This window comes from Plectropomus leopardus, chromosome 1, assembly GCF_008729295.1.
Source record: "Plectropomus leopardus isolate mb chromosome 1, YSFRI_Pleo_2.0, whole genome shotgun sequence".
NCBI classification, from domain to species: Eukaryota; Metazoa; Chordata; class Actinopteri; order Perciformes; family Serranidae; genus Plectropomus; species Plectropomus leopardus.
This window is the reverse complement of record NC_056463.1, coordinates 22,279,432-22,293,273: the sequence shown is the minus strand read 5'-3', so window position 1 is coordinate 22,293,273 and position 13,842 is coordinate 22,279,432. Positions and strand designations below refer to the sequence as shown.

At 37.1% G+C, this 13,842-nt stretch overlaps 2 protein-coding genes across 2 annotated transcripts; both read right to left on the bottom strand.

Annotated features, from left to right (window-relative positions):
- Window positions 1–2,625: 2,625 nt before the first annotated feature.
- Window positions 2,626–8,271, bottom strand: gins2 (GINS complex subunit 2). Its single transcript, XM_042489316.1, has 5 exons — window positions 8,085–8,271; window positions 6,841–6,955; window positions 5,287–5,386; window positions 5,008–5,134; window positions 2,626–3,893 (listed from the first exon to the last, which is right to left on the bottom strand). Exons 1-5 carry the CDS (start codon window positions 8,172–8,174, stop codon window positions 3,765–3,767), a joined length of 561 nt encoding a protein of 186 aa, XP_042345250.1. The 5' UTR covers window positions 8,175–8,271; the 3' UTR covers window positions 2,626–3,764.
- Window positions 8,272–8,923: 652 nt separating this feature from the next.
- emc8 (ER membrane protein complex subunit 8) lies at window positions 8,924–13,820 on the bottom strand. The gene is made up of 5 exons (XM_042486666.1): window positions 13,286–13,820; window positions 12,316–12,392; window positions 12,131–12,200; window positions 11,321–11,415; window positions 8,924–11,139 (listed from the first exon to the last, which is right to left on the bottom strand). The coding sequence occupies exons 1-5, from the start codon at window positions 13,496–13,498 to the stop codon at window positions 10,980–10,982; spliced, it is 615 nt and encodes a 204-aa protein (XP_042342600.1). The 5' UTR covers window positions 13,499–13,820; the 3' UTR covers window positions 8,924–10,979.
- Window positions 13,821–13,842: the final 22 nt, after the last annotated feature.

Genomic DNA, 13,842 nt, shown 5'->3' with positions numbered 1-13,842 from the left:
GGGACATGTCATTTTTTTGAAATTTTTGCCATACTATAGTATTGCTTTTTCGGTAATTTTTTCATCATGCCATATTATGGTTTTTTAGCTGTCACAATAAACGCCATGCTATGGTATATTGAAAACTGTCAAATTTTGACATATCCCAAAAATGCCTGAAAACAACATATTATACCTTATAGAGATGCATCATAGTACACAACGTGGAAAAAAAGGCCAAAAACCTTATAATTAAGCATGTCCCCAAAAAAATCGGTGATTATATTATAGTATGTCGAAAAAGTGCAAATTCTGACATGTCCCCTAGCATACTGATCATCCTTGTTGAAGTCATCACAACTTCTGAAACACGCAGTCTTTTATGGCTTTACACAGGCAAGCAATCATATTTTCCCGCTGAGAAACCATTCCATTAGCTAGCATCCAGTATTAGCCATGATCTGTTCTTGCAACCATCCTCTGAGCAGTTTATCTACTAATGCAGTGACATTCCTTCTGAATGTCAAAAAAGCCACTAGTGAGCTGTAGGCACAGTAATTTCAATCTGATGCAAATGACAAGAGATGTAATTCAGTTTAAAACTTTTACTGAAAAAAGATCAAATTACACTCAGTCACACAAAACTATGTGCTCCCCTGCCTAATGCAGCTCTCTGCTTAACTGCACTGCACATGACGGCACGGGAACGATGCATCAAAATTTAACATACATGCATTTTCATCCTTATACATTTTTATATATAACTATGTTCTATACAAAGCCTGAATATGAACTATTGTGAATTTTACATTAACTTATTTTCATATTGTGTCTCTTACAGTCATAATAGAGCACGTTGAAAAAATGGCTGAAAACAACATGGTATAGTATGTTGAAAAATTTCAAATTTTGACAAGTCAAAAAAAAGGCTGAAAACCGCCAACTATAAAAAATTATAGCTTGTACAGATACATCATAGTATACCAGTTTCAGTTACAATGTTGTTAGACATATTAGACACTGATGGCACACCACTGTGTTGTACCTCTATTTTTTTTTACCAAAAATGTTTTGCGTTGGTCAAGGAGTACTTGGCTGCAAAAATATTTCAAAGGGGGTACATTAATGAAAAAAGTTTGAGAACCACTGGACGATACTATGACTTTTTTTTCATGATTTTTGACGACATGGTTTACTGTGGCGTTTTTCATGATTTTTGATGACATACTATACTATGATGTTTTTTCCTAAATTTTGACAACATACTATGACGTTTTTTTATCATTTTTAAAGACATACAAGACTATGACATTTTTTCATGATTATGACTACATACTATACTATGACGTTTTTCATGATGTTTCACTACATACTATACTTTTACTTTTTTCATGATTTTTCACGACTAATTACCTGCCTGCCTACTTATACATGGTCAACCCATTCTGCTCTGTTTGTCTCGCATCTCTTGGCACACACTGCCTTTCCCTTGTCTGTCTGTACTCCTGCCTTGTCCATTCTCGTCTCCCTACCTCGTTTCCTTCTCCCCTCGATCTCATTGTTCATACCTGTGCACGCCTCTCCTATGTCTCAGTCTAGGCAGGTCTGGGGCTCAGAAATCAGATCGGGTGGACACACACCAAGACGGTACCCCCACTCTGAGTCTCCCTCTACCTGGCCCATCAAGACATCCTCCCAGACCAGCCTGACAACAGACGCCCCTGTGCCATCCTCCCCCACCTTCCCCATTCACATCCATTCATCAGCCCATGCAACCAAACCTTCAGATTACAAAAAATCATTGAACGATATGTTGTTGTGGTGTGGTCCTTACTCGTGAATGTTGTTTTTTCATGATTTTTGACGACATACTATACTATCACGTTTATTCATGGTTTCTGACGACATACTATACCATGATGGTTTTTTTCAGGATTTTAATGACATTGTCTACTATGACGTTTTCTTTCAGGATTTTTGATGACATACTATTCTATGACGTGTTTTCATCATTTTTGTCAACATACTATGCCATGGCTTTTGTTTTCATTATTTATGACTACATACAATTCTATGACACTATGTAATGATTTTTTACCTCAAACTATAATGTATTTTTTTCATGATTTTTAATGACAAGCTTTTCACTAGCAAGGAACATGCCACAACAATGTGTAGTTCGAAGGTAAAATGAATTCTGAAGGTGTGAAGGATAGGAAGAGATGGGGGGGAGAAGGGAGGGTAGGGACGAGGAGAGGGGAGGGTGAGAAAGGGACAAGGCAGGAGGGTGGACAGACAAGGGAAAGGGAGGGAGAGCCGAGAGATGCGGCACAAACAGAGCAGGATGGGTTGACCATGTATAAGTAGGCAGGCAGGTAATTAGAGGTGTTGTAGAGGCGTCGTCTTGCTCCCGAACAAATTATATTCATTTCTATCAAATATTTTTCGACATGGTATGAGTTATTTATAGTTTTTCAAAGTTCTTCACTGTGAGTTATTTCAGCATTTTTCCCCATTTTTCAATACCCTAAACTGACATTTTTCAGTTTTGTTAAGATACTATAGTATAACATTTTCCAGTATTTTTCAGTAGACTATACTATGACCTTATTCGACATGCTATACTATGACTTTTTTTTTTGTTTTTTTCAGCATACAATAGAATGAAATTGTTTACATTTTTAAGGTACTATAGTACGAGTTTTAAAACCATGCTTTACTCTGAAAAAAGTCATAGTGCAGTAAATTGAAAAAAAAATTGAATTAATTTAATTTAATTTCTTCCTCTTTTTATTATTACTTTTCTCCACTAAAAGTGTTCATGCAGCAAAAACTGTAAGACACAATCTCTCCAAAATTGGCAGGCTGCAAATATCTGCCTTCTGCTTCTGAGGCTGCTTTCTGGCCTTCGAGCCGGTGGGCAGCGTAGGAAAGGTCATCAGAAAACTACCTGCACCTGGGACAATGTCTATTTCTGCCCAAATATTTAGGATGGGTCAAATGCAGGGCAGGTGTCCCACTTGGACTTAAGGGTCCGTGTGTAGAATTTAGTCACATTTAGTGGTGATGTTGCAGAACTGAAACTTTTACATTATGCCAAGCATATAAGAGAACTATAGTGGCCGACGCAGAAAATGGATGGCTCTATGTCGAAACCGGTATTTGATTACCAACAACCCAACATGGCAAACTTCGTCGAGGAGGATCTACTCCATATTTAGATATTAACAGCACATTCTACAACCGCCGAGCTCAGTGTTTAGTCCTTAAATTGACTTACACAGTCGTTCCTTTGTTATGACAAACCACAGCAACTACTATGTTTAAGATAGTTTTCTCTATAAAATGTCTAAAAAAGTGAATAATGCCTGTCAAAAAGCTCTCTGTGAAAAACATCTTGTTTTGTAAATGAGTATACTTGCATACGAAGAAGTACACAAATACATTTATTTTCTAAACTACAGCGAACATCGCAAATTAAATTAAATATGCACATTTTCAAAGAGCAGATACATATAAAGACTTGATGCAATTCATATGTACAGAACAACTTATGTCTCACTCAAGAGAATAGAAAAAGAAAATTAAAAAAGTTTAGTAAAACTCAGTTAGCTTCAGACAGACATCAACACTAACCTTGTGAATTCAATTTCTGAGAAACCCTTCCTTTGAGTAATGAAATGCCTGGTGAGTAAGCACAAGCCTCAGTCCAAGGCTGATCAAATGACTCGTCCGAGGCTTTGGATTTTGGGGGAGACCTTTGCATCAAGCCTTGATCCTGTGGATCAATAGTCCATGAACTGTCCCTTACTTGAACTGGGCTGCAGATTAGAACGTAGTTTGTACATACAGTTGAGAGAGTCCAGGAGGAACGCTCGTATGGTGTTGATCTCCATCAGAGTCAGGTTGTCAAGCTATAGAGAGGGAAAAAAAGCAGCGAGAGGAGGCATGCTCAGTTTACATGAAGCCTACTATACTGATTAGAAGAGGTTTAAAAGACAAGATGCTCGAGCAGCCCCGTAACCATAGTAACTCACTCAAAATTGCCTGGGTGCGCAAGAGGAGAGGGAAAGAGCACTGTGCTGCTGTCAGAGTGTATCCGTTATTTATTTGTCACTGCAAGAAATTGCACTTGTGGCGTATGAATGTGTGAAAAGTGTCAACTGCGTGTGTTTCACGAGTTGGAAGCCCTGTCAAGTTACTATAGTGATCATTTTTGTGCATGTCACACAGCTACTACATTTGCAAGCGTGTGCTCATGCAAACGCCAGAATGTATTAGAGGATATCCCATGTAAACAGTTGACCCGAAATCTTCGATTGACTTGGGAAAAAGTGCGCACGTAAATGCAGCTACTCTCTCTATCTGTGTTTACTGCTGTGAACACTTGATCTAATACGTGCTGGATCTTAATATGACAGGCAAACAGGAAGCACCAAGGCCAAAAAGAGAGGGGATGAAAGAATAATCCCAATTATTTTGCATGACACTGAGTCCGTGGACGATAACCCCGTGATTAATAAACAATCATGGCGCTCCAAGGTTCAACTTTGCCTTATGAATGTTTTTTAATCACATGACGATGCTCTTTGGAGCACAAACATAGCACCAGGGTGCTGATATTTTCCTTGAATTTCAACACAACATCCAATGGCCACTTGAAATGAGACTGTATATCTTTAGAAATATGTATATATCTTAATATTGTTTGTTTTTGAACCTACACTCCAAAACCAAAACATATTTACTATCCCAGTGGCATTAGAAATCCAGAAAATAACCACATTTAAGAAGCTAAAACTACTGAATTCTTTGGTGATTTTGTTTTTAAAAAAGGCCTTTTAATTTCTGTGGATCGACTAATCAATGATTTGACTAATTTATTCACCTTTACAATATCCTGTCAACAGTTTGTGGAACCTGACTGTTCAGTGTTCAGAGCTCGCTGAAGCCTTGTGTCCCATAAGGGATGAAGAGGAGTACGCATGTAAGAGCGTTCAGTGTGAGATTCTTCGTGAGCGGTTTTACCTTGGCGTGAGCCTCCAGCTGACTGATGAAGCTGTCGGCGGAGAGGCGGAGTTTGGCAATACGCGTGTCCCAGATGTCTTTGACTAGCGTGCGGATCTCATCTGCTTTTGGGATGTTGTCAGACGCACTGCAGAAACACACAAACCATCATGTACTGTGAGGTAGATCACCACATACGCAGACAACCAGGCAGCATTTAATTACTATAAACAAACATGAGCACAGTTAGATGGAGGTCTTATTTCTGCGCTGGGATTACTGATTCTTTTAATGACTCACTAGTTCAGTAGCAGTTTGGTCAGCTCCATGTAGTAAGGACTGGGAACAGGAGTAAAGGTCTCCTCTTTCCTCTCAAGCTCTCGTATCTCCTCCAGTTTCTCTGCACAGTACCAAAGCAGTATTTTCAAAACAGCTTTTGAATTACACACTAGACGGCAGATGTCAGCATAAATGTCAATATTTCTCAAACGTGGCAGTCAAAGACATTTCAGTTCCAGTATTTTCAGCAGTAGTATTTCCCTCATTTTCAGCTCTAATCTCTAATAACTTCATTTTCACGGCAGCCTTGTTTATTCACGATGTCCATGAAAACAATGATGATCGCAGCCGTAAAGGTTTTTTTCATGCAGACATGATAGTCTGTTTACTTTTCTGATAACTACATCACTGCATAAGTCATAAATGACCAGACTAGCTTAATACTTAGTTACCTGTGATGCTATGTATATATGCAATTAAAAGGTACTTCTGCAGTCTTTGCCATAAAAAACATTTTTCTTTCTGATCAAAAGTAAAACAGATTTAACAATAACGTGCACGCTTGTTGAATTTTTACTGCACGGATATGAGACTAAAACCATTAGAAACAGAGAGGTGTTTTGGCACTTGAGCTCGTCTTGAAGGGCTGCAATGTGTTTGCAAACCACCAGATGTCACTGTGTTTACTGTGTTTGCAGCCCCAAAACCTTAAAGCTTTGTCAGCAAAAATTTAAAGAAAGCTTCTGAAGATTTTATTCAACCAACCTTCGTAGGAACTGACAATGTTTGGGGCTGAGTGCCAAAGACAGAAAAGAAACTCTTAAAGTATTAAGAGACAGACTAATGTGTTGCGTTGTTTTTTTTGTCTTTCTATGCCATTAAGAAAACAATAGAATAATGCCAGCCCTTTACTTACACTCGTAAGGTCCCACCACCTCATTCAACAAATTCAAATTTAATTCAACGCTGGCTTTACAGTGTAAATAATAAAGAAATGTTATGACAGTTTCACCAATGCAAACTAAAAGCAAATCGTCTCATTGTATTACCTGCTTTTGATTCTGACTGAATGCAGTAATCATAATCACTTCAGTAAGTAAGTAAGTATTGCAAACACTAAAAAATAGGACCATGTGATACTATTTTTTTATATCTTTTTTTTTAACTTTTGCATGGAAATATGTACAGAGAATAAGCTTTTAGGTTTAGGTAACTAACTGACTACAGAGTTGGGATTAAAAACAAAAAACAACAACACATGCTTTGTGGTAAGAATCAATTAAGCAAACACGTGTTAAATGCACATTCTAGTAAAGATCCCCACGTTTTCAAGAATACCAGACATGCACTGCTGAATTTCGGTCAGATGTGTTAAAATGATGCATAAAGATGGAATGACGCCGCCATAACTGAAACATGGAGCCCTGGTTATCAATATGCCCAAAGTGTTGTAACACAAAAGAGAAGTTATTCGATTCAGCCATTTATTTAACAACAATCCCTTACTGTTAAGTGTTTAATTCTCCTGGCCGCTTAATAAATATGTCAAAGATGTGTGTGCACTGTGTATCTTACCAACATCCATCCATGCAGGAGGAACAATCCTACATTTCTGTCTCTGTTTCAGGTTAAGGGCCAGCCACACAGGAACATCAACAGGCAGTCCAGGGTTGAAGGGACCCAGGTCACCCTAAGACCAGAAGGACGCACATTTTATCGCTCAGCAGGTCACACAAAGAGCCACTATACTCTCCGGTCTCTCCTGGGATCAGGCAGCTCTGGATCAAAGGAACTAAATTTTTCGACAATAAATGTACCAACAGAGTTATTAAAAACCTTCTATTAAAATCATTTTTTCCTAATTCTGTAAAACGAAATTCTGTTTTCAAGGAGTTTGATGTTGTTATTAAAGAAAATAAGGAAAAGTTACATTTAATTTCATTTCCTCCTGGTGTGAAAAGGGTGAACTTCAAAACTTTAAAATGAGATTTATCCAACAAACACATTTTTAGGATTGAGATTTAATGCTGATGCAAATAATAACGCATTTTGTGAAAGGGAAACTGAAAATTTGGACCGTGTGTTTTTCTGTTGTGATTCAGTGCGGTCCTTCTGGAGTGATATGCTACGGTTCAGGACAATGGTGTTGTCACCCTTGACAGAAAAGACAATTCAATCTGGTATTTGTGTTGAAAACAAAAATGTGGTCTTTGTTCTCAATATTGTTTTGCAACTGGGGATTTTTTTTTCATACATAAAGGTAAATACTTTAAGACTACACCCAGTCTGAACCATAAGACGAATGAGTTAAAACTCTTGAGTAAGTCACTGAAACTTGTAAAAGACAAAAAAAAAAGCTCTTAAGTTGTTTTCATAATTCAACGTGTTTAAATTGATTTGAGTTAGCCCTGTTTTTACTGGTGTGTATTTAACTACTTTATTACTGTGTTTCTATTCTTTTGTATCTGGGTTTTATACCTGTTTGCTCAGCATCAGGCAAATGTTACTTAATGAACAGTACCTGAATGTGTCTTGCTCGTTTGAAGGCATAAATCTAGCGTTGTGTAGATTAATGTGATCTGTCTAAATACACTGATGTTACATTAAAGCTACTGACTAATACACACACAAACAAACATAACAAAACAAACATCGCGCTGTATAACAATTCATCATTAAACTGTTCAGTTTGACATGTGCTAACGTTAACAGTTGAGCTAATGTTGCTAACGTAATGTGCATTTTCAGTATCGGGCCAAACATAAACTGTTACACCGTGTAAAATAACGTGACAAGCAAACTGAGCGATTCTTGCTTACCCCGATCAAATAGATCCTGTCCAAACTGAAATTCGGTATTATCGTCACCATCTCTTTCTCAGCAAGGAACTCTACCTCTGATGGGTCCATAGCTGTCTGTTTGTCTTGATAATCCACAAACTTTTACCCTCACATTTGCAGTTTCTTGTTCCCGCGCTGCAGCCTGTGAACCTACAAGGAGTACAAAGGAAGAGACAGCTACGTCACCGACAGGAACCGGAAGTTCACTGGGTGGGCACTTTAAACCACTATGTGCACTTCCGCGACTTCGGTTTCTTAATGACTAATCCTCCGGACTGTAACTATGTGAATTTAAGAGAAATTGTAATTACAAAACCAATGTTTTGGCAGGTTAGAGGCCGATTCATGATGACACAACTGACTAATCCTTAATAATTTGCGTTGTCTGACCCGGAAGGAAGAAGTAGGTCATGTGACAGCAACGATAGTTACGCGCAAACACCGCTAGGTAGCGACATTCACTGAGTGATAAAACTCTGCCTCCACAATTTTATTTTTTACTTTTAGTAAAAGTTACGAAGACAGCAGGTCCAGTACTCAACCCAAAAACTTACAGATGAAAATGATGACACAAGTAGGTACAAACCAGACGGACTAAAATAAAATAAAAATAAAGACACAAGTATGAACAAACACAAGGGTTTACCTAATTAGTTATATAATAAAATACACATACAACACAATTTACATAATTAATAATTTGGGTTAGTTTATTATTGTTATTATATATTTTTAAGTTAGATATTGTTTTAAGATATGTATCTAGATTTGATATTTGAGAGTGGCAATTTCTTTACATTTCTTTAAAATTAATCTAAAATTTAGCTAACAAATTGGGTGCTTTAAGTAAAATGCTGTGAGCAAAATGTCTGAGATCCAACTGAAAATCAGTCCAGAAGAAAGTCACATGTAGGCATTGAAATAATAAGTGTTCTAATGTTTCTACCTTTTTGTTACAGAAGGTGTATTTGTTCTTCATATCAGGAACGTATCCATACAACAGCAGAATTTACTGGATTGCTGCTCTTTATTACATTTTTTAAATGTTAGTAATGTAGCCTACATACAGTAAGTATTTTCATCAAAACATAGACCATCTAAAGTATAAAAAGTACTCATTATGCAAAATGTGTTTCTGAATATAAATTTGTATTGTATTACTTATAGTATTATGGAAGGTAGGGGTCCAGTTGCTTGACATGGTTTACAAAATCAAAGACATTCCTTGCACTTTACCATGGTTTTGGCTTATGAACTGTGAAAATTGGTCCCTTGTTGCAATACACTTAAGTGACTTTTTTATGCCCTGTGACTTTTTTTGTATTTTATTATATTTAAATTTTATATTACATGTGAACAGTGTTTTAAAAAATCCATTATTATTAATTTTCACAAATTTGTTTGAACTACTTTTTCTAAGTAGCTACATTTCTCCAAAGAATAGGTTTGCTGTAATGAAACCTCAGTGTGAAGTACTTGTAGCTTGCACAGCTCTGATTTCCAAATATCTTCCCCAGCACTGGGTGCAAGTGGCAGTTTGATGTTTGATTGTTGCTCATGGTGGAGGCACCTTACTTTGAAAAGTACTATATTTATCTATTGCTATTTTATTCTTCAGGGCTTAAGCTTTAGCTTTAGCAAAAGCTTAAGCCCTGAAGCTGATCAGTAACTGCTTTTGTACTTTTAGCAACTTTTTCTCAACAGTCCAGTCAGTGGTATAAAACACCTAGCAAAAGAATTTACTAAATAACAAGAGTCTGATAGAGACATAGTTTCAAAAGATGGTTTCATTGTACATTCAGCTCATAAAATATCTGTAAAAAAATGTGACATCCATTTTTTTTAACGTAATTAGCTCTTACTGATTAATTCTTATCTCATATACAAAGGTAGTTCTGTATCCTCACATTAAGAATTTAAATGTTTTAACATTACTTATTAAATAGTAGAATTTAGAATGGGCCATTAAGTATAAACAAAAACCTCTACCTAATTCTTACAACATAAAACAAAATTCACATATTCCTGTTATCTGATTCAGTGTATTGTGTTTCAGAACAAATCCTTCAGAATAACAATCATAAACCAAAAGCGCTGTCATGTGTACATCAGCCAGGCCATCTGAAGTGCGCCGGGGATAATAATAGGACACATACATCATAGAGATGTTTGCATAAATATTTAAAATCGATCATCCCATTATTATTACTGGTGCATCTGCAGAAGGACTTGAGCTGGGATGCAATATACACTCATAAAAAAAACAAAACTTTAAAGATCCCTCTCTCTGGTTGTCTTTCATCCTTATTGTCATTTTTAGGAGTATTATTAATTAATTCCCCATAAACATCTTCAGAATACAGTACTATGTGAATCGAGTTTCAGGACTTAAAACAAACTAGTCCTTTGATAAAGAACATGTATCTATATCATATCTCAGTAGTACAATCATCTCCTTAATCTTTAATTTCGGACTTGATCTCTGTACGGCTACTATCTGCAAAATTTAAGAGGAAAAAAAAAATCAAATACTCTAGAATTTACACACAACTATGAATTAACACAAACCATTAAAAAAAAAAAAACCCAAAGAATTAAGTTGCAGTCAAAAACGCAATTGCCTTCATCACCTCAGTACCACCTTTTAAAGGCGGACACATGCCAACAGTGCACATATGGCGCTTGCCCTTGAGAGATTTTGGCCTAACTGGTCAGTGCTCTGCAGTTTATCCTCAGTACAAAGGGCTCTTAATGGAACACACACCATGCGTTCAGCATTTTTCTTCTCCCGTGCTACACAATAAGTAGCATCATGCATGCTGAAACAGTGGCAATATCTGTCTGCGTGTCCAGGGTAACTCTGGACTTACTCTCTTAGCACAGATCCAGGACAGACTTGTTGATCACAGGGTTGGTCCAGTCATTCCTCAGATCATCCAAGTGATTATCAAAGTCAATCAAGTTCTCGTAGGACCTGCCCTCTAACAGAGCAGAGGTGATCTTCTGTGCTTCGCTCCAGTCCTCAAAACAGTCGCTGGAGGACAGAAAAAACATCAGTTTGGCGAGTGGCACCGAAAACCCATCAGACATACAGACAATGTACACCCTTTCTGCAGGTTAATGAGAGAACACAGCTCACATGCCAGAAACTGCTGTTGAGGTTAGACAAGCAGTAAAGTCTTGAATAAAATAGCTCTAAACACAGAGACACTTACGCAGTTACTTCTCTGCTTTTCCACTTGTTTTCATGATGGTCATAGATAAACACAACGGGCTCAAAACAGCTCATTGTTATTCTACTACTGTCCACCTGAGGAGAAAAAAAGAAAGAAAGAAAATGACAAGGGATTCAGTGACATAGAGACCTTTTACATATAGCTTTACAGGACCAGACCACGTTTAGGAAATCATTAATCAAATCAACTTATTTGGCATACTAAACATTGCTGATAACTTTTTAAAAATATGTTATAGCATTTTTGATTGATTGTGCTTTAAACACCTTTCAGGGAGCCAAATGCATCCATTTCATCTGTACATTATAAGCACAAGTAACAGAATCTTGCTTGATGTGTAAAACCAATCACAGTGAAAATACTGCAGCTTTTAATTTAATAACACTATATTTGAATGGTGATAAAGTTAAAGAGCACAGACTTTTTAGAGAAGTCTGCAGGGTCAGTGCATGTAGGTGCAGGTGGGAATTGCCAACATCCCACACTTGAGACATAGTTGATTTACTGTAAGGCAATCCTCCATTTTCATAATCTTTGTAGATAAATGTTCATTTTTAAAAAAAAATCATTAAGCACTGCTCTGTAGCTAAATAGTGAATCTCAGATTGTCGTGATACATGCTTGCTGTGACAAATGACCTCTTTCATATTTTCAGACTCTGAATTTTATACTATACTGAGCTGAAACCATTGGCTGAGTCAGCAGTATTGTATTTACGTAACTTGAGGTAAGTGGACAAAAACATGCTAGCATAGGCCATTAACACCAGTCTAAATAATTTATTATCACCATAACGATTGCTGCGTCACTGAAGTGCTCGGAAATTCTGGCAGCCACTTTTTCTGCAACTTGGTTGGGTCTGCAAGAGAGAGGGACCAAAAATGTAGTGCATCAGAGCCCAGGTGAGTTTGGGGCATGGTTTATTACTTGTTGATTCTCCTGAAATAACAGGCTGTCCATGTTGTTGTCTGTACCTCGAATCCTTTGAGCGTTCGTTGGCTTGATAATATCCCGCAATGACATAATTATTTTCTTTACACCAGGTATCGATCTGACATGGAAGCAGGTGTCGTGGAGACAACATGAAAGGACAGAAGGACAGAGGTCAGAAAAAAAAAGCATGTTCATTAGGAGAGAAAATAGATTGCACTTAATGATACATTGCTAAAACAAATGTAATCCAAAACCTATGTTTGCAAAGATTAGAATGATGTGTTGTTTTGTTGAAATTACATTAATGAGTTGTTAAATCAATGTCATTGTCACTTTGAAATAGGGGTCTGCAGGTTATCTGCCTAACAAATTACTGGAGCTGATATTTGGCATTTTGCCAATTATCTGTATCAGCATTTTATCTTAATGATCGCCGATAAAATTAGTTAATTAAAAAGTGCAAAGAAAGTGTCAGCATGGGAGGAATTTTTACTTTGTAAAACCTTAGGGGGGGGGGTATTCTTATTTGTTCATTTTTTTAATTTAAATTTTTCCTTGACTTTATACTAAATAATGTTTTGTTTGGGGGTTTGTTATAGTCCAAATTCTAAATATTGACAGAAATGTTTTCATTTTTATTGCAAACGCATATCAGTTCCAAATATCGGTTACTGGTCTCATCAACTACTAATAATCTGTATCGGGCCTGAAAAAAACAGTATCAGTCTGCCCCTACTTTGAAAGCTGCAGATTTTATAGCTAATTTGTTAAACTAAGTGGTGCTTCTGATATTGAGTCTACCCTCACTGATATAAATAGGAAGGAGAAATTATTTAAAACACCTGTTAGCATGACTCAGTAACAGCACAACTGCAGCCTACCAAAGGACCATAAAGGTGAAACCCCCTTACACTTATATCAACAAAACTGAACTGATGCACAGGACTGTTTAAGACAGGTGTACCCAATACAATTATAACTGAGTGTTTATTTTACTTGACGGCTACTTACCAGTTTTAAAGCTACTTCTAGCATTGGTGCCAGAGCAAGAGTGCCGTGAAACAGCGGCACACAGTCAACACACAAGACTGGCTCACTGTGGCTGTCTTTCTTTTTCTCCTTCGTTTTTTCTGCCACCAATAACCCATTCACCGCGCAGTGAGGATACTTGGCAGCATGTAAAACCAGTTTACAGTAAGCCTGGCTTGTCAGCTGAATAGGCATGTTTATATAGAAATCGGTTTTTAAAAAAAAAAGACCAAAAAATAACCTGGCGGAGAGTAGCTACACGCCGGAGAGAGGCTGCTGTCCGTTACCGTTAGCTAACGTTACATTTAATGCCCAGAGGAAAGTAGATATCTACCTCAGCAACCACCTAACTGCCAAAACATGTAGCTGACGTTATATATTCTAACAAAAACATGTAACGTTAAGCTGTACATTAAAGAAAAATTACAATCTTTTTTTTTAAAAGCTAGATAAATTACTCACGAAATCTACCTAGCCTCATGAGCTAATCTTACTTCCACCTTCGACTCGTTTCTGCAGCACCGGTGGTGCCGTAAATC